Source organism: Papaver somniferum, chromosome 5, assembly GCF_003573695.1.
Source record: "Papaver somniferum cultivar HN1 chromosome 5, ASM357369v1, whole genome shotgun sequence".
Classification (NCBI taxonomy): Eukaryota; Viridiplantae; Streptophyta; class Magnoliopsida; order Ranunculales; family Papaveraceae; genus Papaver; species Papaver somniferum.
The window spans coordinates 121,303,829-121,328,843 of NC_039362.1; the positions used below are offsets into that span (position 1 = coordinate 121,303,829).

At 35.6% G+C, this 25,015-nt stretch overlaps 2 protein-coding genes across 2 annotated transcripts; both read right to left on the reverse strand.

The window, feature by feature from the left end:
* Positions 1-11,990: 11,990 nt before the first annotated feature.
* LOC113282531 (sec14 cytosolic factor-like) lies at positions 11,991-13,891 on the reverse strand. The gene is made up of 6 exons (XM_026531558.1): positions 13,669-13,891; positions 13,301-13,565; positions 13,165-13,201; positions 12,960-13,080; positions 12,758-12,868; positions 11,991-12,559 (listed from the first exon to the last, which is right to left on the reverse strand). The coding sequence occupies exons 1-6, from the start codon at positions 13,738-13,740 to the stop codon at positions 12,413-12,415; spliced, it is 753 nt and encodes a 250-aa protein (XP_026387343.1). The 5' UTR covers positions 13,741-13,891; the 3' UTR covers positions 11,991-12,412.
* Positions 13,892-20,769: 6,878 nt separating this feature from the next.
* LOC113279525 (CRAL-TRIO domain-containing protein YKL091C-like) lies at positions 20,770-22,278 on the reverse strand. Its single transcript, XM_026528218.1, has 6 exons — positions 22,207-22,278; positions 21,849-22,107; positions 21,651-21,687; positions 21,398-21,515; positions 21,134-21,244; positions 20,770-20,919 (listed from the first exon to the last, which is right to left on the reverse strand). The coding sequence occupies exons 1-6, from the start codon at positions 22,276-22,278 to the stop codon at positions 20,770-20,772; spliced, it is 747 nt and encodes a 248-aa protein (XP_026384003.1).
* Positions 22,279-25,015: the final 2,737 nt, after the last annotated feature.

Sequence of the window (25,015 nt, forward strand, 5' to 3'; positions counted from 1 at the left end):
AACCGAAGTTAGCCATATGAACACTTTTGTCTTAACCACATTCATCTAGCACTTCTAGATCAAATATGATGATCAATCAATCATGAAAGATAATCAAATGAATCTAATTGTGTTACTCATAGAGTTGTTCAATTGTTTATATGTCATAAAAGTATATAAGAACCAACTGAAACAAAATCGGATTGATTCGTAATTGAAATCAATTCATGAACATTAAGCCACGGTTTGAAAAGATTGCATTCCTTAATTTATCAATGTATTTGGTCATGAATATGAAAACATAATGAACCAATTTTAGAACTTAAACCACTAAGTTTGCAAACTTGTACACAAACTATAGTTCCGGACTTTGGTCTTGTCCAGCCGTTTTCAAACAGGTACGCAAACAGTCATCCCGGACCTAACTCAGGTAGAACCGTTCGCATATTGGTATGCAAACTTGGTTCCTAGATTTTAACAGTTAATAACGTCCGCATACTGGTATGCAAACACGGTTTTCGAACCTGAATCATACCAAAACAGTTTGCATATTGGTATGCATACTGTGTTGTATCCAGACAAAGGTTAATTGTTATAAACTCCTATTTCAATCACTGAAACATCCTTAGAAGGCAACAATGACTGTCTCACACATATATTAACTCATAAGTAGTTCTCAAGTGATCGAATGATCAATACGAAACTTTCCGAGTCGACATCGAATGATTGACTCACGTAAATCATGTAAATGTTTCAAGGAAATTTTCACATGGTCATCTTTTGACTTATTATTTTCTTTCCAACAAATAAATTTTTTCCAACTAAACTCGTCAAGAATAATGATGAACGTAGCTAAAGAAAAAAGCTTCCAACACATATTTCGAGAAATAGATAAGCGAGATAAACTCGACACGAAATATCAAATGTGTATAATATAAAAGTCTATATAGCTATACGATTTAGTCTCATTAGGAGATAGAATAAAATAGACTTCTAAGTGATAGATAAGTTTTAGTCTCTAGATACCTTTTGTTGATGAAGTTCCTCCGTGCTCTCCTCAGTAGATCTTCGTCTTCAATCAATGTGTTAGAGCATAGCTCGGTCGACCTCGCATGCGTTGCAATCTCAAGCATGTTTGTCAATGTTAGTGATCAAAAGTATGAGTCTTGATTTCTAGTCTACATAGCTAAGTCTCGGACTAGGATAGAAAAGTGTAGTTGAGCTCAAGGACTTCATGGCGATTCATCATACAACGACGAAGATCTACTCAAGGAACCGTGGAACTTCATCAACAAAAAGGTATGTGGAGACTTGAACTTATCTATCACTCAAAAGTCTATCTCTTCTATCTCCTACTTCTTGTGAGACAAAAGTCGTATGCTATATAGACTTGATCATACACATTTGATATTTCGAGCCGAGTATGTCTCGTCTATCTATATCTCGAAATCATGTGTTGTCAAAGCATTTCGCTTTGATCGGGTTTATCTTCACCTAATGACGAAAGTCATAATGTTTCAATCACTTTGAAAATCGCTTTGACGAGAAATAGTGTAACAAATGTATAACGTCCTCCAAGAATGTTTCAATGGTTGGAGTGAGAGTTTAGGTCTATATAACCAATGATGGATATAAGCATTGTGTAGAAACACATATGTGCATAAGTCCTATTCCTTAATCCGAAGTTTGCGAACTTTGTTGATTAAGAGAAACCGGAGGAATTGTCTTTGCCAAGTCCGCGAACTGACGGAAGTTCTCTTGCCGAGAATTTCTGCTGGAATTTTCCAAAAACTCGTTTGCGTGTTTAGTCCGCGAACTGACGGAAGTCTCCTTGCCGAGATTTTCTGCCGAGTTTGGAAAACTCTGCCGGTTGTCTTAAGTCCGCGAACTTGTTTGCATACTTGAGTGGGTTATGATCTAAAGATGTGCTCTGAACATGAAACTTAAATTACTAAGGAATGCAGTATGCAAACCGTGGCTATAAAGTTCATGAGCCGATTCAATTGAATCGAATCATCTTTGTTTCAATTGTGTATTGTGTAGTTACATATCTCATAGCAATTAAACAACTCTCTAACTAGTTCATTTGAGTCAACTAAACTAGTTATCGTTAAGAAGAACAAGGTTAATATGAAATGCTCATATGGTTGACCTTTTGGGTTACTATGTTGAACCAACATACACGTACACGTTTGGTCACGTTTTTCACAAACCCAGTAAACGTATATCTCAAGTGTGTGAGACAAGCTAAGTTTTCGATCTAACGGTTGAGAAATATTAGCTTGAATCTAAATCAGGTTTTCATCTAACAGTGAATATTGATTGCTTTGCAACTAAGGAAAAACCCTGATTTGAAGACTATATATATGAGACATCTAGCATTGGGCAAAAATAATCCTCACACGTCTGTGTGATACTAGTGCGCTCGCTAGAGTCGATTCTCCTCTAACCTTTGGTTTTCTTCTCTAAAACCAGGTTAACGACTTAAAGACTTCATTGGGATTGTGAAGCAGACCGATACTACTTTTATCGTAGTTGTGTGATCTGATCTTTCATTGTAGTTGCAGGAAATCCTACAACACACCCCTTGTATTATCATGACTATGATTTCTAGATCTAAACTTATTTGATATGAAAATAAAGATAAAGATAATGAAAATAGAAAATAAGACACAAGATTTACGTGGTTCGATCAATTTGATCTACATCCATGGGGTTAGGTTTCACTATGATCATTGAATTACATATGAATTACTTTGAGACTCCATTAATGAGTATTTGGAGCTCTCTCCCTCTCTCTAGTTTTTGGGTAAGAATAAGAAGATAATAATAATACAAGTTCCCTTTCTCTCTCCTACCTTTCTCTTTATATAGGATACTATCTAGTGGATGACAACTCATATACAGCTAAGATTTCCCCTAATTTCGGATCTGGCTTGCGATGATATCGCAAGTTTACAAATGTTAATTTCGCAGATCTTCTAATCTTCGCAAAGTTATTACGTTTTTCTTATGTTTAAGCTAATATCACCTATTGTGTCGTTTCTCAAAGTGCTCTGCGACATTTTTGTAATGCGTTGTTAAGAATTTCGCGAGCGTATCGTTTTCGCGAAATTCTGATCCTACATTCATCTTCTATCGTACGAGTACAATCTTATTGATTGGCTTCATATCGTGAGAGTTCTCCGATAGGCAAGATAAAGAAGTCACAAACATCTTCGTCTCACTATTTGTGATTCCTCGACGTCCTCTTGTTTATACAAGTAAGACTGTTGTGAGGTGATTGATTAATCTATGATGTTCTTCGGGAATATAAGACCGGATTATCAATTGTTTCCTGTTCACCTTGATTTCATATCATAAGACGGAACAAAAACCTAGGGTTCTTCTGTGGGAGACAGATTTATCCTTTGATAGACTTTTCTGTGTGGGACACATTTGTTTATTATCAAGTATGCGATTTTGGGTTGCAGCAACTCTTAGTTGTGGGTGAGATCAGCTAAGGGAATCAAGTGCGCAGTGTCCTGCTGGTATCAGAGGCGTAGGGAATACACCTGTACCTTGAATTAGTGGGAGAATGATTGGGGTTCAACTATAGTCCAGTCCGAAGTTAGTTTGGAGTAGGCTAGTGTCTGTAGCGACTTAATACAGTGTGTATTCAATTTGGACTAGGTCCCGGGGTTTTTCTGCATTTGCGGTTTCCTCGTTAACAAAATTTCTGGTGTCTGTGTTATTTCATTTTCCGCATTATATTTTTTATCTTTATAATTGAAATAATACAAGTTGTGCGTTAATGTTTTATCGATTATAAATCCGACCTTGTGGTTGTTGATTTCATTGATTAACACTTGGACATTGGTCTTTGGTACCGTCCAAGTTATTCGTTGTATTTGATAAAGACTCGCTATTGTTTTTAGCTTGAGTAAAAATCAAATCAAGAGAGAGATATTAACTCCTTGAGATACTTTTATCTAGATTGAGTCTGACTTTCTAGTTGATTCTCTAGTAAAGTATTTCGGAGTTAGTCCATACAGATCGCTAAGCGAAATATTGGGTGGTTTTCTTAGACCCCCGCTTTTTCAATTGGTATCAGAGCTAGCAAACACGGTTAAGACCTTACAAGTCTGTGTTTGTAGCGATTTGAGTCTATGGACAAGAGTACTATCTCTGATAAACACGTTACCAGTAATAAAGGTTCTCTCTCGCCTAAATCTATTAAAGAGAAAAGTTTAATCTCGAATATAGAGAAACCTTGTGGTTCGACGAGATAGACAAACAATGGCATGAGTGTTTATGATTACCCTTCGAAATAGACCTTCTCTCCTAATGAATGGGATACAGGTGAAGAGAGTAAATTGATTCTAAATCTTGTTAGAATCCAAGCTGTTAGAATGAATCAGTTAAAACACCATGTCAATGCTCTTCTTGGTATTGTAAGAGATTGCAAAGTCCATGGCAACGCTGAAAATCAGTCTTCATGCTTGACTCTTGAGGCCATCCTCGAAAAGGATGCCTTGGATATTGAACGTCGCTTGAATAAACTCTCCATTCAAGGATGTTCAAAGAAATCTAATGTACCAAGAACTTCTGATGCTTTACATTCAGAAGTAAATACAGATGTTCCTAATGTTTCCTCCAATCATGAACTTGGGACATTCTGTAAAAGAGACAACTCTTCTGACGGTAATATTAAGACTACATCCTCCAATCATTCCTATGGTCAAAAGGTATGTCTTGTTTGTGATACCAAGTGTTCTGTTAGACAGAAGAGAAACTCCAAGTTGAATAAAGACTCCTTAGTTCAACTTCAACACACCCTAGATTTGATTCTCAAAGGTGTGACTGACATCCGTATGATTGAGCCAATTGGTTTTCGTACCTATCGTGTGTATGCAACCAGGAAAGTCAGTACAGTGAGTTCCTCCAATGTTCAAGGGCAGAATAGACGTCCTAATAAACATCGTCCTAAGGAAGTTCAACGCTTTGTCTCTAAATGAAACATTGTTCCTTTTGAGAAGATCATTCCAGGAGAAAGGAAAATTGATAAGATAAGAAAGGATATTAAAGAGATAATTGTAAGATACAAAGAGCTTGTCAACAGATTATCTTCTTCCTCATATCAATGCACTTCTGGTAAGAACTCTAATTATGTCTCTTACTTTGACGACAATAAATTTTATGATAATTTCTCATGTCAAACAGGATCCCTCTCTAAGACTAAGAGGAAAAACAAACTTAACCTAAGACATAAACCTCGTAATGAGCCTGTAGGCTCGCAATTGTGCTAATTAATCACAAGGTTCGAGAACTTACTCATATAAAATCTTGTTGAGTAAGCTGTGTTAAAAACAGGTATACTTGTTGCTTGCATCTGTTAAGTTAAGCTATTTTCTTATCGTCCATAGCTAAACTTTTGTTGACAGATCCGCTAAGATCAAGTATTGGTTAAGTCAAAAGAAAATGTTGCACACTGTCTTAAAATTTGTTTTTAGGACCTGTTTTCAAATGTTTGAAGGACTTTATTTCTTGCGTATTTGTTGTACTCGAACGGATTCCGTTCTGGCCCGAGTCAACAATTTATTTGAAACCCTAAATTGTTGTCCCCAAGGATAAAATATCCAACCTCTTAGGGTTACAAGTCACGTACGTGTACCTCTGGTGGTTTTTGGATTTTCAAAGAATGTCTTCCTCCTCTTCGTTCTATGGTGATTTCTTAACAAAAGTGTTGAGGTTGATTCCAGGAGGAAGAGAATACTTGTAGATGAAGATCATCCCAATGCTTCATGATTCTTTGCTTATTCTCATGAAGATGTTGAGAAGGATGATATGATATCTGCTGAAGTTGTTCATGACTTTCTTAAGTACTTTGGGGAAGCAAAACAACAGCTTGTTGATACTTTAAAAGGTCTTGATAAGGTGAAAACTGAGTTGGAAAAGGTTGTGTCTGACCTTGGTCTCATAAAATCTCAAATCAATGATCTTCGTAAAGAGAATCATCTCTCTGATGAAGCAGAAAAGGCTGGCGTTCACAATCCCGAAGACTCCATGTCTTGCGAGGATCCTGTACTTCCCATATCCCTATTCGCTTTCAGGGAAACGATGGAGTCTGATTCTCTCTAGCTTGTCTTTTTGTTGCCTAGTATGTCTTCTTTTTGGATTAGTTGGAAGAATAACTAGCGTTTTCAATAGCGAAGATTGTGACTACACATAGCTATTTTGTTTTCATCTTCTTATGTTTATGTTTTAGGTTTATTGGTTTTAAATTCTAAAAATATTTGGAGGATGATGTTATTGAAGTATTAATCTTTATGATTTTGTGATATTGCAATATTTTTATGGGATATGTATTTTTTGCGTCCGTGAACTTGAAGGTCCCATATGTTGTCAAAAGTAAAGTCGTTCATGAATTGGTTTTCGTATTGATGAAAGGACGAATGGACTTTTGAAAAATACAAAAGTTATGCCTATGCAATCATTTATTTGATGGAAAATAGGATAAAATCTTTTGTGTGACAAGGATAAAGTCTATTATGTCATTATGCATATAGTGATGGAAAGATAGAATAGATCCTTGTATGTATTCCACGGTATTGATCTTCATTGATCCATTCTTTTTGTATTACCGTGAAGGCACCATTGTGTGTCTTATGTTGAGCACGATAAAACTAAGTCGATTATTCTTATTGACTTTGTTGGTTGTTACATAAGATGCTACATGTTGAGCATTATGAACTAAATTAATCATCTTGGTTGGTTATTTAGTTATTTGCTCAGAAAGTCTTCTTTTGTCGAGCAAAACTTTTGACAATTAAATTGATTACCTTCGTGATTAGTTTGGTTGTTTGTATTCCAATTAGATTAATTATGGGTTCTCTTGTAATTAGTCTAGTTGAGTTTTCATATAGTCCACAAGTTCTTGTGTTGAGTATATGAACGGCTATATGTTCTATTGGTTGATGTAGTCGTATATTCTGTAAGGTTTTCCTTATGTTGAGTATGTGAACGATTAAGTTAGTCATCTCTGTATGATTACCTTAGTCGTAGCTCCGTAAGTTTACTTATGTTGAGAACAATCAATTAAATTGATCACTTTTTTGGTTTGATTTGGTTGCGTATTCCAATGAAATTAATCATGGGTTTACTTGTGATTAATTTGATTGAGTTTTGGATATAGAAAATCATTTTCCTATGGTTTTTGGTGTCCAATTAAAAATCCTTCTTTTCTTTCGAAATTAAGGTCGCTCTTGTTGTTATCTCGGGAATGACATCAAATGGGGGAGAGTTCTTTTGAACTTATGCTTAATGGTAATATCTTGCGGGTTGTGCGGCTGTGGAATTTTATAGGTCTTATCTTGTATCTTAAAACTCCTTGATAAATGCATTTAGCTTCGGCTTTATGATTGCATCTAAATTAAGTTGGTATGTATTTCTTCTTTTAGTCTATGAAATGTCTCTTCTCGGAAATTTCATTAGGAACCCGTTCTTGTACCTTTGCCAATTTTATTGACAAAAAGGGGGAGAATTAATGTGTAGTTCTACTATATATACATATAGTTTTTGGATCATTGTGTAAGGGGGAGTGGTTTCCATGTGAAATGGAGTATTGACTAAGGGGGAGTGATACATATCACCGTAGTATTATTGTTAAAGTCGTGATGCAATTAGACTTTGATGTTACATAATAATACTATGTCACTGTATAATAATGATCGAGAATCTCAATTTCTCTCTGTGTTATAGATATGGATCTTCAAAAACGGTGATGCTAAACTTACAACCTTTGGGATCATTTGAGTACTTGGAAGGACGAAGATTTCAGGGAACGTTGAAGATTAGACTATGGAATAGGAGCCACTAAAGTTTATTTTTTTGTATTCCATATGTATTAATAGTTTTGTCACTAAAATTGACAAAGGGGGTGATTGTTAGAGCATAGCTCGGTCGACCTCGTATGCGTTGCTATCTCAAGCATGTTTGTCAATGTTAGTGATCAAAACTATGAGTCTTGATTTCTAGTATGCATAGCTAAGTCTCGGTCTAGGATAGAAAAGTGTAGTTGAGCTCAAGGACTTCATGGCGATTCATTATACAACGACGAAGATCTACTCAAGGAACCATGGAACTTCATCAACAAAAAGGTATGTGGAGACTTGAACTTATCTATCACTCAAAAGTCTATCTCTTCTATCTCCTACTTCTTATGAGACAAAAGTCGTATGCGATATAGACTTGATCATACACATTTGATATTTCAAGCCGAATATATATCGCCTATCTATATATCGAAATCATGTGTTGGTAAAGCATTTCGCTTTCATCGGGTTTATCTTCACCTAATGACGAAATTCATAATGTTTCAATCACTTTGAAAATCGCTTTGACGAGAAATAGTGTAACAACTATATAACGTCCTCTAAGAATGTTTCTATGGTTGGAATGAAAGTTTAGGTCTATATAACCAATGATGGATATAAGCATTGTGTGGAAACACATATGTGCATAAGTCTTATTCCTTAATTCGAAGTTTGCGAACTTTGTTGATTAAGAGAAACCGGAGGAATTGGCTTTGCCAAGTCCGCGAACTGACGGAAGTTCTCTTGCCGAGAATTTCTGTTGGGATTTTCTAAAAACTCGTTTGCGTATTTAGTCCGCGAACTCAGTCTGCGAACCTAGTCCGTGAACTGGCGGAAGTCTCCTTGCCGAGATTTTCTGCTGAGTTTGGAAAACTCTGCCGGTTGTCTTAAGTCCGCGAACTTGTTTGCGTACTTAAGTGGGTTATGATCTAAAGATGTGCTCTGAACATGAAACTTAAATTACTAAGGAATGCAGTATGCAAACCGTGGATATAAAGTTCATGAGCCGATTCAATTGAATCGAATCATCTTTGTTTCAGTTGTGTCGTGTGTAGTTACATAAGATCTCATAGAAACTGAACAACTCTCTAACTAGTTCATTTGAGTCAATTGAACTAGTTATGGTGAAGAAGAACAAGGTTAATATGAAATGCTCATATGGTTGACCTTTTGGGTTACTATGTTGAACCAACATACACGTACACGTTTGGGCACGGTTTTCACAAACCCAGTAAACGTATATCTCAAGTGTGTGTGACAAGCTAAGTTTTCGATGTAACAGTTGAGAAATATTAGCTTGAATCTAAATCAGGTTTTCATCTAACGGTGAATATTGATTGCTTTGCAACTAAGGCAAAACCCTGATTTGAAGATTATATATAGGAGACATCTAGCATTGGGTAAGACTAATCCCCACACGTTTGTGTGATACTAGTGCGCTCGCTAGAGTTGATTCTCCTCTAACCTTTGGTTTTCTTCTCTAAAACCAGGTTAACGACTTAAAAACTTCATTGGGATTGTGAAGCCAGACCGATACTACTTTTATCGTAGTTGTGTGAACTGATCTTGTATCTTCTATCGTACGAGTACAACCTTATTGATTGGCTTGAGATCGTGAGAGTTCTCCGATAGGAAAGATAAATAAGTCACAAACATCTTCGTCTCACTGTTTGTGATTCCTCGACGTCCTCTTGTTTATACAAGTAAGACTATTGTGAGGTGATTGATTAATCTAGGATGTTCTTCGGGAATATAAGACCGGATTATCAATTGGTTCATGTTCACCTTGATTTCATATCATAAGACGGAACAAAAACCTAGGGTTCTTCTGTGGGAAACAGATTTATCCTTTGATAGACTTTTCAGTGTGAGACAGATTTGTTTATTATCAAGTCTGCGATTTTGGGTTGCATCAACTCTTAGTTGTGGGTGAGATCAGCTAAGGGAATCAAGTGCGCAGTATCCTGCTGGGATCAGAGGCGTAGGGAGTACAACTGTACCTTGAATTAGTGGGAGACTGATTGGGGTTCAACTGTAATCCAATCCGAAGTTAGCTTGGAGTAGGCTAGTGTCTGTAGCGGCTTAATACAGTGTGTATTCAATCTGGACTAGGTCCCGGGGTTTTTCTGCATTTGCGGTTTCCTCATTAACAAAATTTCTGGTATCTGTGTTATTTCATTTTTCGCATTATATTGTTTATCTTTATAATTGAAATAATACAGGTTGTGCGTTAAAGTTTAATCGATTAGAGATCCGACATTGTGGTTGTTGATTTCATACACTTGGACATTGGTCTTTGGTACCGTCCAAGTTATTCCTTGTATTTGATAAAGACTCGCTATTGTTTTTAGCTTGAGTAAAAGTCAAATCAAGCGAGAGATATTAGCTCCTTGAGATACTTTTATCTAGATTGAGTCTGACTGTCTATTTGATTCTCTAGCAAAGTATTTCAGAGTTAGTCCATACAGATTGCTGAGCGAAATATTGGGTGGTGTTGTTAGACCCCCGCTTTTTCACAATGAACGCGGTGAAGTCTAAAGCCTAACTACACATTCTATCATAATCCGAGACATAACTATAAGTAGACTAGAAATCAAGACTTATAGTTTTGATCTCCTAAACTTGACAAAAAAGCTTGAGATAGCAATGCTTGCGAGTTCGACTGAGCTGTGCTCTAACAATCTCCCACTTTGTCAATTTTAGTGACAAAACTATCAACACATATGGATTACAAAACAAATAAACTTTGTAGCTTCTCATCTAACATGCTTGATTTCCTTGGTTCTTCAACATTCCCTGAATTCTCGTCACTTTAACTACTTCAGCGATTCTGAACGTGTTCAACTCAGCATCATTGTTGTTGAAGATCTGTAACCATAACAATAAGAAAGTTGGTGGTGTATTTGGTACCCTCACCTTTTCACTTTGATCGATATGTTGTGCCATATTACCGAAGGATAGGTTCACATATTTCGGCAATGGCGGCTACATGATATGGTGAGAGGAATCCTCTAGTGCAGGTACCAGAGTAAACTCCATCACCAGGACCACGACAAGCACGAACTGGTTGTTATACTCTCCAACTCAACTGACTAGGCTGAGGCAGAAATGCACAGAACCAGGAGTGGTCATCCTTACCAGCAACAACATGCAGGTTGATTTAGAGCATGGAGGATAAGCTGAGAACAATGATGGTGAATTTCTCTAACAACTTTAATTTTCTGAACATAATTTCTTTCGGGTAACATTATTGGTGTGCTATTTTTTATTTATTTTTTGGATTATAGTTGTGTCCATATGTGGATGACGGTTAAGTTGGTGTTTGCTGAACATGGTTGAATGGTTTTTACCATTTTCTAGATTAGAATGGTTAGATCTATTATGGGTATTGATGGTTAATTTGATAGGGTGATTTCTTTAGTTGCATGAGTTAAAAATTGTGGATGGTTTGGTGTAAAGGCTTTATCAATTATAGAAAAGTTGATATAATTGATATGATCTTCACAAAATTGGTTAAAAAGACCAAAATCAACAATTCCTGGGTGAAAAGGACAGTTAGATTTTGGTACTGTTTAAATGGACAAAAATGTAAAAATAGCCAGGATGTAAACAATTTCATCCTACCCATTTTCAGATACTTTTTCTTATTTTTAATTTACATCAGGATGCATCCAGTTTCATCCTTACTATTTTTTAAGTTTAAGTCAGGATGAATCCAGTTTCATCCTTACTATTTTTTTAGTGTCCATTTCACCCATACTAATTTTTACTCGTCCATTTGAACCATGTTTTAAAAATATTTGGTTTGTATGATCTTTTATTGTTAAAATATTTTTTCAAGTAATGTAAAAACCCCAAAATTCTAATTTTGCTTTGCGATCATATAACACACGAGCGGCCCTGAATTTATTCTACTGGCAATAACAAGTAACAACTCATAACCCAGCAGTAATTTTTTGATTACACCTCTTTTACACTTGGGTGGTTTCACTTCCGGCAGACACTTCCTGCTTAGACAGTAGAATCTGGCCAACTAAACCTTTAAGTTTGTTCTCACAATTGTCAAGAATGTTGTGAAAGGAATCCACCTTGGAATGACCTTGAAGAAGCCATGTGAAGATATTTGTACCAAAATAGGGATCCACTTATTCGTGGAAATATTCAACAACCAACCAACATCACTTTTCCAAGTAAAAATGTGAGAATATAATTACAACATTTATCACACTAAGCAATGCGCACATGATGCAAACACTGTCAACTGGAAGATTTCACAACAACAAAGAAAAGCTGCAATATACCTACATTACTCTACTAAGAACAACAGTTGCCATCCCTATCCATTTTTTCTTAGTATAGCGCGGAATACCTCTTCATCGTAGTGCTGCTCTTAGATCACTGTGTATGTCATAGTTCCTTGAGATAAAACTAACTCGAAAAGTAGTCTTATTAGCAATTGGGGCTTTTAAAACTCAAATATTACAATACTGATACATTAATTATCTATTTAATTATATTTCTAGCAGCAGCAGCTCATGTTGGTTTTATTCCTTGAAGAAAAGAACAGTACTAAAAATTTACTAATTTGATTCCGGCAAGTGGTGAACTGTAACATCTTGAATTGCTGTAAGTTTGGCTAAACCACCGTACTCCTCAGGTAAAGTATCCTCTCCAATTTCGTTGATGAAGCTTTTTCGTTCATCTTCGTCATTGCCCACTATAACAATCTGGACACATACAACATTATAATTAACAACAACTAATGCCAAGCTAAATCACCAGAAGCTCAAAGCAGCAATTCTTAAGTGAAAGTGTTAACATTCACAAGTCAATGAGATGAATACTAGTTCATGTTTGTCATTTATGGAATCATCGGTCACTTTAGTATTGCACAAGATGAAAGCTAGTTACAGATGAATACTTACTTTCTCCAGAGTCGTTTTCTCTAAGAAAACAGAAATCATCTTCCAGACGCTAACAAAGAACCAGGGCATACTTATTATATAACACTTGGCCAATCTCTCTGGATAGTAACTCTGCAAAATTTATCATGCTTCATCAGTATGCCTCACAAATAATAGACAAAATGGGATTTGTTACTGAACACAGCTAAATGAAGTTACTTACCTGCAAGAATTGAAAACCAGTAATCAAAGCACGAGGATCAACATTTTTATAAGTAATATTTCCCAAATCTAGAATGGCAATCAGCTTCTCGTCCCCTTTTTCTTTGCCCTCCATGAAAGAGCTTCAAAATTCATGATAAATTTCAAACCAGTAACTTGCAAATTGCTTTATCCAAAAAAACTTTAAATTCTTTCACTAGTCTTACCTTGCAATTGATTTTTCCAAAAAATGTACTACAAACTCTGCATATTGATAGAAATGCAAAATTTTAACAAGTCAAATAGTGTGCAATAACTGATTTCAGGAAATTAACACAAGAGACAAGAATTTGAAAAAATTACTCTTGAATTGGAGTTGATCTTTGGATGAGAAATGTTTGTTAGTCTTGACAATTACAACAGGATGATCATGGGGTGCATTACTAGAAGGTATCTGCAAATAAACCTTTCTAGAGCCCAATTCATCTGGTACTTCACTCTCAGGAATGAAACCGGATGGCAAAAAATCATCCCTCCACTTTTTCCACTGAGTGAACATTTTAGCAGCCTTTTCTATGTCCATTGATCTTGCAATTAAGAACCTCATAAGTGTCAAATCATTATAGTTCTGTTGCAACACATGAAAATATCATCAACATTAGAAGTACTAGTGATAAATATGCTGCTGGGGTCAAACTGAGAGAGGAGGAGATTTTAATATTTTAGCTTACCTCCGTTGAGCATCCAAGCTTTTCAACTGATTTCCTCATTTGGGTTACTGCAATTTCATGTTTTTCCTCCATGATGATTCTGATGTTTTGCAGAAAGAGATAAAGAGTTTGTTGGAGTTGTGACTTCTGAAGTATGATGTCTTGAGTCCTGACCAGGAGTAAGGTAAGAGTGTTAGACAGCACAAGTTAGGAGAGCCGTGCACCACATGAAGATGATAGAGACTTTAAAAGAGAAGGGGGATGGGAGAGGAAAAAGCTTTAATTATTGGTTTGGTTGGAGTTGGACCAACATGCAGTTGAGAGCTCTTACTCTAGACATTTTAGTTTATACGTGGAATTTTTTTTTCTTTCGAAAACATTGACTCGATGATCTAGGCCGGGAATATTATGGATTAAACTAGTCCAGATTTTTGGATCAAACGTAAAAAAATTCTCTAGTTAAGTTTTAGTAGAGGGCAAATTGGCTTGTCAAGCTCTTTCGACGAGGGAAATCTGGACGGGTGAATCATTTCAATCAGCATAGGGGATAAAAATGAAAATGAATGCCAACTGATAAGCATATGAAGCTGCTTGTAAAGTATAATGAAAACAAATAGTATCGACCATTTAAACTTGTGCATCGTATGCATTTTCTTGACCACTGGTTCTGTAGTGGTTAGATTTTGACTTTTCATGTTTAATTAGCAAGACTTTTGTGTCTCTGGAAAGACCACGTAGAATCAATTACGGACTTTAGACCCATTTGTCTAGTGTCAAATTTGACCTTTTTTTTTTCACAAAATTGATTAAAAAGACCAAAATCAACAATTTCTGGATGAAAAAGACATGTAAAATTTGATACTGTTTAAATGGACGAGAATGTAAAAATACCCAGGATGTAAACAGTTGCAGCCTCTTGTAAAAGGAGAAGATATAGAAGGAGACACAAAGTAGATGGGAAGAAGAAAGGAGAAATCTTATTATCATGTGTGTGTTTACAAAGGTTTGGGACTCTATTTATAGAGTTTACATACTTGGTTCCCAAATAATGGGATCCCGCTAAAGTGGGCATCTACCAAATAAACTTCCGTTTATAACACTCCCCCTAGATGACCACTGTAATTGCCTCATTAAAACCTTATCAGGAAAATCCGAAGGGACAAAACCTGACTGAAGGGAAAAGAGTATAATTATTAGAAAACTTAGAACAAAGTTGGACATGCATATGTTGCCTCATTAAAACCTTGACAAAGAAAAACCCAGTGGGACAAAACCTTGACGAAGGAAAAAGAGTACAACGTGATAGTCCAGTAAAATACCTTTTATTATGATGCTCCCCCTGAAAAGTGCTTCAGTTAAATCTTGGCTTGCAAATCTTCGAATCAACACTTCCCAATTTCGATAAACGAATTTCTTGAATGTTGGAGATAAAAATGCTTTCGTGAAAAATCTGCCAGTTGATGAAGTCTTCTTTTGTTTAGTCTTTTAATAGTAGTGTTCTCGAGTCTTCATTTTTCTTTCAACACATTAAGTACTTGTGTCTGGATTGCAAATTTCTTGGAGATGATTTGGAGAAATAGTTGATGTAGTTTCTTCAACAAAGTGCCAAGATATGGATATTTTATCATACGTGAACAAAAATCGTATTTGTGAGAAGGATCTCCAAATTCTTAGGAGATGATTAAGTTGATTTGGTTAATCAAATGTGGGAATCCACTAAACAACCAAAATTGATACAACTCCCCCTTGGATGACCATCATGTTGAATTAAATTGCCTTACTAAAACCTTGCCAGTAAAACCCGATGGGAAAAAAATTAGGCGAAGGAAAAAGAGCATAAATATCAACATTTTGAAAGAAAATTAAACGTCAATGAGATGTTGCCTCATTAAAACCTTGTCAGAAAAACCACATGGGACAAAACCTGAAACAAAGGGAAAAGAGTACAACTTTTGACGTAAATATGGATGCTAACTCAACTACATGAGTTTTTCAAAAAATAAGCATCAAAATAATAACTCTAGTCTATCTTAAAGACGAGTTTGTGCTAGCATAATTCTACTGCAAATTTAAGAAAGGAAAAAAATAGAATTTATGCTGCTAAAACGTAGGTTTTTGTGTTTTTAAGGACCCTTCAAAAGACTTATAAAGTTGATATCTTCAATTGATTAATCCGGATATTTGGTTTTGTACCGATGTACCAAATTTCTAAAAAACACTTAAAGGATTGTTAAACCTGATAATTGAGTCAGGTGGCTGCCATAATATAATTTGAATCCTACAAGGATTACAAATACGAATATGGTATTTGGATACATACCAGTCATTCAAAGACTACCACGCCAAATGCATCATATAAAGAGAACAATTATTAAACCAATCCTGCGGTTTGAGGAAAAAAAACCCTCAAATCGTTTTTACAACGAAAATATTTCTCATATGAAGCCGCAATATCACTACACCAACCTGTAATTAATAGGCTTGGCATGTATAGGGTATTAAGTTTGGATCCAAAATTGCATCTATCGAGAAATTAATCCAACCTAATTGGATTTGTATGCCAACCAATGTCGATAATCATAAATGAACAACAACCGTCTTTATTATTTTAGTAACTACCATAAATGAACATTTGACAACCATGTTAGCTTATCACGATCTCACACAACTTCCAGTGTATGCATACTTTGAAAATTTCAAAATTTACTGGTACCAGCGACCATGGGCATGATAATCTCCTACTATTCAAATTAGGAGATACGAATTTTGAGAATGTGAATCGTATTATGATAGACTCTGTTGGAGCTATCTGTAGCCTATATAAAAATGATACTTGCTTACTATATGTGATTGAATTTTCTTTTTTAAACGACATAAGCTTATATAAAAGCTATATGAGATATTTTCACGCCTAGTAGACAGTCTTTTTCAATTTGATCAAAATGGGAGAGGAACGTCTGGTAATGTATAGTCTCCCCCTAATTATGGAGGAAATATAATCATCTCATATATGAAAACAAGTTCGCAGAGTATTATGCGATTAAATCGAGGACATATACTCGTAATAACATCTGGATTTTAACAACACCAGTTGGACCGTAGATAATGACTTCAAAAAGCCATAAAAGAAATGTCCAAATAAATAAATAAAATTGTAGTCTACTTGACATAGAAATTTAACATCAACCATGGATTCGTTGGTTAGAGCAATAAAAACATAAATCTCTAATGACCTATAGGGCCGACGAGATATTCATTCACCTAAGAATGAAATTATAGACACTTTATTTCATTCAAAGAAATTAATATTGAGACCAATATAGTCACCACAAAGACTAATTAATGATTTAGGCTAATAAGTCGGGGGCGCACCCATTGATTTTTTATGTCCTATATATTCCAATATCAAGTTGAATGGTCCCAATTTTGGTGAGTAGCATTAGGGAAGAAAAAATAATAATATAAAAAAAAATGCTCCATATCCCTCGAAATCTAGCAATTAGTGTTTGCAATTGTGAATACATAATAACCAATCTATCCTTTTAGGATCCATAGAGAAATCTAATTCCAATCGGTTTATATGATTTTTTTGAGGAAAATAAAGAAATCATTATCGTATTCTTTGTAGATAAAAATCTACTTTTTGGTTGATGAAGATTTCTTTGAAAGAACATAAATCAACCAATATTGGTTAAAAGTTTTTAGGATTACAATTTTTACATCTCATTAAGGAGAATTGATGGGGAAAAACCAACACCAATTGATTTGTACAATTCACAAAACTGTGTCGACAAATTAAAAAAATTTATCGTTTTCAGTATCGCATAGCCAGCTGACGGACGGTTTTATAAAAGAAAAAAAAAGAAACCATCAATCACATGATCTTCGTCTAATGGACTAAGATACCAATTAAATTGGACGTAGGTTTTTCAACCATGCATGTGAATAATTACCGTGAAGGTAATCAAATTGCATACCAATTATTTGGTGATTACAGTTTCATTAGAGGAATAGAAACTGTAAACCATCTTTGATGGATTTTTCTTTTCTTTCTCTATAGAAAAAAATTAGAGAAGAAAGAAAAATCAAACTTATTTTACAACGTTGATCACCTACACCCTAGATATATAGACGATATGTCTATTTAGGATTCACCAATGGATAGTAGCTACACCCAGATTAAATGGATAATGGGTTATAATAATGTTGGTGATGCGGATGTAAATAAAACCCATCCACCATGAGATCTTACACTTGGTGATTGATAGAGCCATCATCGAGTACATATAATACAACACTAGAAGAGAATAATATAAACTATTAATAACCTAGTTTAATTGGGGGCCCCAAAAAAAACAATTAGGGGCCTCATCCATTTTATTTGCACCCCAAATTTTTCAGGGGTGTATTAAAATTTTGTCAAAAATACTATTTTACCCTTCACTAAAAATTAATCTTAAAAATCTATTAACCCTTAATCCTAAGCCCCAATTCATTTCTAGTTCTAACAAAAAAATCACTCCCTCCCCTCTCACCCTCTCAACTCTTCTTTTCTCCACCATTAACGACTCCAAGAAAAGAAAAAAAATCTTCACCCGAAAAATTTCAGTTACAGTAAAAGGGTCGTCAATTCGACAAGCCTAAACCCTAACGATTTTTCATATGCATGTAGAGACCATAAAAAATCGTTAAGGTATATGATGATCAAGATAACGACCATATTTCTGGTTTTCATATTTTTTACCATAGATTAGAGTAGTTAACATAATATAGAAACCTATGACGATCCTGTATGAACGACCCTTTTTTAAACGTTAACGACCTCACGCGAAAAACAAACAGTCTCTCTGTCCCAAAAAATTTCAGAGTCGTCTTGGTATAAACACACAAAATAACGACTCTTTCTGACCCAAGCTAAGAGTAGTCAGGGTATATCATATTACCCTGACGATTTTTCATAACCTGGAAAAGTTGCAGGTTTGAGTTGTCATTTTTGGTGTCAATACATTGACGACTTTATAGATTCGTTGAGGTATACATCCCTCGACATTGACGACTCTTTCTCTGTGTTGTGACATATATCCAATCCATGAGAGAATTTAAGATAATCTTACCATCAACACAATCATCTTTGTTGCTTGAACCTTCCCAACATCATTTCCCCTACTTGAATTACTCATTTCTAAAATCCCTATTTCTTCCTCTAAAACCTCCTCTTCTTCTTCTCAACTCACAAAAAAAATAAAAAAAATTGATTCTAAAATCTGATTTTAATCTAACATAATCTAACCCCACTAATTAACTTAACTTGATCAAGTTTTAATACTAATCATTCAGGGGCATTTTAGCCATTTAAAAATATTTTGATTAAGGGGTGACTCAAATTAGGTTTTAATGATCTTTTTTGTCCTCTAGTGGGAGGCTCCTAATTATTTTTTGAGGCCCCAATTAAACTAGGATTAATAAAAGAATAGAACGAGCTATGGATGTTGTTTTTGGCAAATCTTACCACCCTGCACATCCACAAAGTGATACTTCCGTGCACAACTGCTTGTCTTACCACCACCTTTCAAAATCAAAAGTCGGTGCCGGTAGACTCCATATAGTTTATTTAGCACAAACCTATATTAAAGAAGATAAAATCATATCGGAAATCCTTTCAATAAATTAAATAAAAAGAAAAAAAGGTCAAACCAAACCAAAGAAAATAGAAGATATAATCAGTTTTTTTTTCTTTCTTATTCTTTTATTGGTAGAGCAACGTGCGTGATGACGTCTTGTAAAAGGAGAAGATATAGAAGGAGACACAAAGTAGATGGGAAGAAGAAAGGAGAAATCTTATTATCATGTGTGTGTGTTTACAAAGGTTTGGGACTCTATTTGTAGAGTTTACATACTTGGTGCCCAAGTAATGGGATCTCACTAAAGTGGGCATCTATCAAATAAACATCCGTTTATAACACATCCTACCCATTTTCAAATATTTTTCTTATTTTTAATTTACATCACGATGCATCCAGTTTCATCCTCGCCCTTTTTTAAGTTTAAGCCAGGATGAATCCAGTTTCATTCTTGCTATTTTTTTTGTGTCCGTTTCACCCATACTAAGTTTTACTCGTCCATTAGAACCATGTTTTAAAAATATTTGGACAAATGACCCATTTTCCGTTTTCTTTTTTTAGGTACAAGTCGATATCAAAAGTTATGTCTAACAGATTTTAGGAGAATTATGGATAAAGTCACTAATCAGAATCAAGGTGTTTTCGTGCACGGAAGATAAATTTCAAATGGGGCCTTAAAAGCATGATTGCTAAAGGAGGGTACCACCATTGCTCGAGCTGGTACAATCGAGATATTCAACCATGAGTATTATTTTGTTTTATATTGCATATGCCTGTAACAATCAAGATATTGTTTTATTATTTTGTTAAGTTAGATATGAAAACAGCTTCTAACAAGTGACATCTTGAACTAGGTATATTCTCTCACAGTTATGGGTTTTGGTTGGAAATGGAGTCAAGGGACTTTAACAAGGTAAGAGTGTTAGGCAGCACAGGTGAGGAGACCCATGCACCGCACAAGTATTCCTTTTGTGGAACTATTTTTGAAAACATGACTTAATCTAATATGTAATGTACAAAATCAGTGATGAGAGTTATTATTTTAAACATTCAAGTTCGGAATAAATTTCTTGGAGCAGTGAAATTCAGGTTTGGGAGTTAATACTAAAATCTCTCTCCAGATAAATTATAGAAGAATATTGGTGGGTGAATCATTTTCAATACTTGCATGTACGTTTGCCAAAACTTTGAAGGTGGGGGGTAAAAATGAAATTCAATGCCAACTGACTGATAGTGATAAGGCTATGGAACTGTTTTTTACATGCTTTTGCTTGACCACTAGTTGTGTAGTGGTTGGATTTTCAGTTTTTATGGTTGATACTTCTTTTATTTTTGTCGTGGCTTTAGTTACGCAATTTGGCGCCCAACCAAAGGATCAAAGTCAAAACAGCATACTTATAGCTGGAAAGAAAATATATGAATCCTTTCTAATCAAGTAATGCTGAGAATGTGGGTTAGTTTATTCGTTAAATAAAAAACTCGGTCGACCACGGATTTTTACTCATTTCTTGCTGGGAATTGGGAAATGATCAACTGTAACGTCTTGAACAAGTACAAGCTTTCCTCGACCACCATAATCCTCTGTCAGCGCATCCTCCCCAACTTGGTAAACGAAATCTTTACGCTGTTCCTCATTGCAAACAATAACAATCTGCAATTAATAGTCACATAATCAACACAACTAATTAGGTATTAGGTGAATGTTTATTCGTAATTGTTTGGCGCTCTCCTTAGCCAACTACTAGGAAAAGAAAACACACACTGCCAGCTTGGCTTTCTATCATTTGGGAGGGTGGTAATTTTTAAAATCGTTTCGTTTACTTGGGAATAAAATGGATCTTGATAGTTGCAAAAGATACACATACCTTTTCTTGAGTAGCTTTCTCCAAGAAGTAAGAAATCATCTTCCAAACACGTACAAAGAACCATGGCATATTTAACAAGTATGCTTTTGCTAGTCTTTCTGGATAATATGCCTGCATCGTATGGCATTTCATCAATAAAACCTTGAGAGCCTTTTGTGCTCATGTTGGAACCATTAGTACCATTTTTTTTGGTTGATATCAAGTTAGCTATGTATGTAAATGGAGGAGTAATTTACGAGTAGGTTTAAATGTAACAACGCCTACCTGTAAAAATTGAAAGCCAATAATAAAGCCACGAGCATCGACGTTCTTGTAACTTATTTTCTCCAAGTCCAAAATTGAGATCAGCTTCTCATTTCCTATTTCTTTTCCATCCTTAAAGAACTAAACCATGAACATATAGAAATTAGGAAGAAAAAAAAAATACTACCTCCGTTTATATAGATTTATTTTTTTAAAAAACGGAGGGAGTAACCTGCAAATTTCGACCAGAACTATTTGGTTTGATCGTGCGTACCTGGCAATAGTTTTATCTAAAAGATGCACTACAAACTCTGCAAGGTTAAAACTCATGTGAATGCAGTAAGAAAGAGTTTAAGTAATTGCACAAAATACGCTTGAGAATTTGAAATCCCATTTCTAACAAAGGATTTGCTTCTATCCAAAACAATATATGTCAATCAATAATTTGAAAGAGGGAGGGAAAAAGAAGTACTTTTAAATTGAAGTTGATCCTTGGAGGGAAAATGTTTGCTAGCTTTGCACATCAAGACTGGGTGTTGACCAATTGCAGACAGACCTTGCAAATACATCTTTTCATCACCCAATTCATCTGGTACTTCACTGTCGGGTATGAAACCTAATGGCACAAATTCATCCCTCCATCTTGTCCATTCATCAAACATCTTTGTTGCTTTTCCGATATCTATTGATCTTGCTATCAAGAATCTTAATAGTGTAGCATCATTATAATTCTGTCATTTCCCAAGAAAATAAATAAAAATGAATTAATAGCAACAATTTTTAAGGAACAAAAAACTGGGCTAACTATGTACACTTAGTTGCACCCATACCTGAGTTGAGATTCCTAATTTTTCAAGTGATTTCCTCATCTGGGTTATTGCCGTCTCATGGTTCTTCTCCATTGCTGAGGATTTTTATGAAATCATGTTTCTCTCTCATCCATTCTCTCCTCCATTCTCCAGAACCTTAGCATTCTTCATCCCTGTTAGTGATTAGTCCCCTTAGATCCCAGTTAGTGATTAGTCCCCTTAGATCCCTTAGCTTTGAAGCCTTAGACTCTTTAGATCCTGTAGAAACCATGTCCTCAGAACATTGTTACATCAAAATTGATAGGAAATATTTTAGGGTAACCTGTAGCCAATCCATTCCAGCCTCCCCCATTACTCTTACAGAGTTCCATTCTAATGGAAAACTGATAGGTTACTTCACCAATAAACTAGCCATTGATTTGCAGAAGTTATTCTTTGAAGCAACAAAAAATGGAGACCTGGGAAGAAAAGTCTGGAAACATGAAGATAATCAAAAATGGTTCAGCGCATTGAAACTCTCTAATGCTCATGGATATTATCTCCAGATTTTCTTATCTAGGCCAAACCCTAAATCCTACCCTGTCTCTTTTTACATTCCATCCGGAGAACGATTTGAAGGTTGGTTTCAAATGGCTGCTGCAATGGAATCCATCATCAATTATTCATCATCTCTTTCAAAACATAAGCCACAGCCATTAACTACACATTTACATCCAACTCGGTTTGAGAATTTCACCAGATCAAACACTACTTATGCCCAATCTCTGTTCTCTCAGAATTTGAAACCTACCCAGACAAAACATCATCCCAAGCAAACTCTTTCACCATTTCCCTGTGATTGGAATGCTGCACCATTCTCTATCAAAACAAAAAACTCCAGATATGGAAAATTTATCCAAGTAGAACATAATCCTACAAACTTTGGAAAATAGGATAAGGCTTTCATCATCTCATCCTCTGTTAAGGTCAAATCATGGTCCAATATTGGGAAATTACTATCCATTGAGTTACATGTTTCGAATTCATTTGAGTTGTTTCCAATTAATTCCACACAGGCTATATTCTATGTCGATGAAAACTTCTACAGGGCGGATCTAGAGTTCAAGTTCACAGTAAACAATGTCCATTATTCTGTATTCCGATGGCATAACAAGATTTGGGGCAGTGCGGCTGTGCATCATTATGAATTCAACCTTGAAATTTTTGGAATACCATTTCATTATTGGTCTCTGGAACTTATTCATGCTATTGGTAAACTCTGTGGTGAGTTGCTTATGATCGATAAAAATACCCTTAAGCTTACCAATCTCCAGGCCATGCGTATGAAGATTAGAAATGTGAATGGCATCAATTCTATCCCACGAGTAATCAAGATCTTTACTGGAAATCAAATGTTTAATGCTCATATCGCAATTAACGGAAGGTCCTCCCATGCTGACTGTAGTTTCCTTATCATACCGTCTGAAAGTCAAGATTCATCCAACTGCATACCAGACTCACATGATTTACGGGATATTAACGGAGCCAAGAAAAGAAAGTTTCGCCAGAATTTCAATATTATATCGGATACATGCAGGAAATCTTCTCAGTCAATGGATTCTATTGCTAATACCACGGATATTAAATCTGGTATTCCTAGTACGGAAACTGCACAGCTCAGGTCAAGGAGGAAAAAGAGGACTAGGAAAGCACACCGAAAGAGGAAATCCAAGCTCAAACCCATGGCTCAAGTTTGGCAACAAGTTAACTATACTGATATGTTAACCCGTGTATCTGATATTTCCGTTAATGAAACAGAAGAAGGAACTGCACTGGCAGTTGATGTGGCTGCTGACATGGAAATAGAGGATGAAACAGAAGAGGAATCTGCACTGGCAGTTGATGTGTCTGCTAACATGGAATTAAAGGATGCATGTATTGCGGTAATCCATAATGCTTCTTTTAAACTTTCTGTCCCAGAAGTTTCTGTAGACGTTCAGTCTGCATAAAAGATTGATACATTATTAGTTTCGAGACAGCAGAAATCTCAAAGATACCCAAACACATACCTCAAATACATTATCAATAATCACTTTCAATACCCTAAACCTACATCTCTTCACCTTCAACCAACTATCAGTCAAAGCCCTTCAAATATAGGACCAAACAGACACACTTACAATAACCCACAGACAGCGGTTTTGTTACCAAATAATAAGCAGAAATTGCTTCACACCGCGATACCATCCTGGTTAACAACTGAAGTCAATCGTCTATTTGCGCTGGGTGTTACACTTGGTATTGGATTCCCATCACTGGAAAATCATACAAGGAAGTACCTATTCTCTAAGGTATCAAAATCAGGCCCTGTACTGAAACCAATTCCCTCCCTGCCAACAAAGAAGCAAATACATAAAGATTTTGCTGTTCAAACCTTTATCAGCATTGATGGTGTAGACATTCTACCTGTGCATGAAGAACGGAAAATATCTTTACCCCTATTGGGTCTGGAGAACTCTTTTTTATCATCTAGTGAATACCCACCGGGCTTTGAGCCGGCAGCAGCAGATAACTCAGCAGCAGTAGCAGACATCTCAGCCGCAGAAGAAACCTCAGCAGCAGCAGACATCACAGATGATGATTGTTCTGGTATTCATTTAGTGAATGACTCACAACAGGTGATACCAAGGAAGTTGCGGAATGAACTAAAAAGACTTGGTATGACTATTGAGGTGGTTTCTTCTCCTACCTCTAGAACCAAGCGGGCAGTAACATCAAGGGGTAAATTCTGTTTCAAATGAATCTCAAAATACTTACTTGGAATGTCAGAGGTTTAAATTCAAGAAGTAGG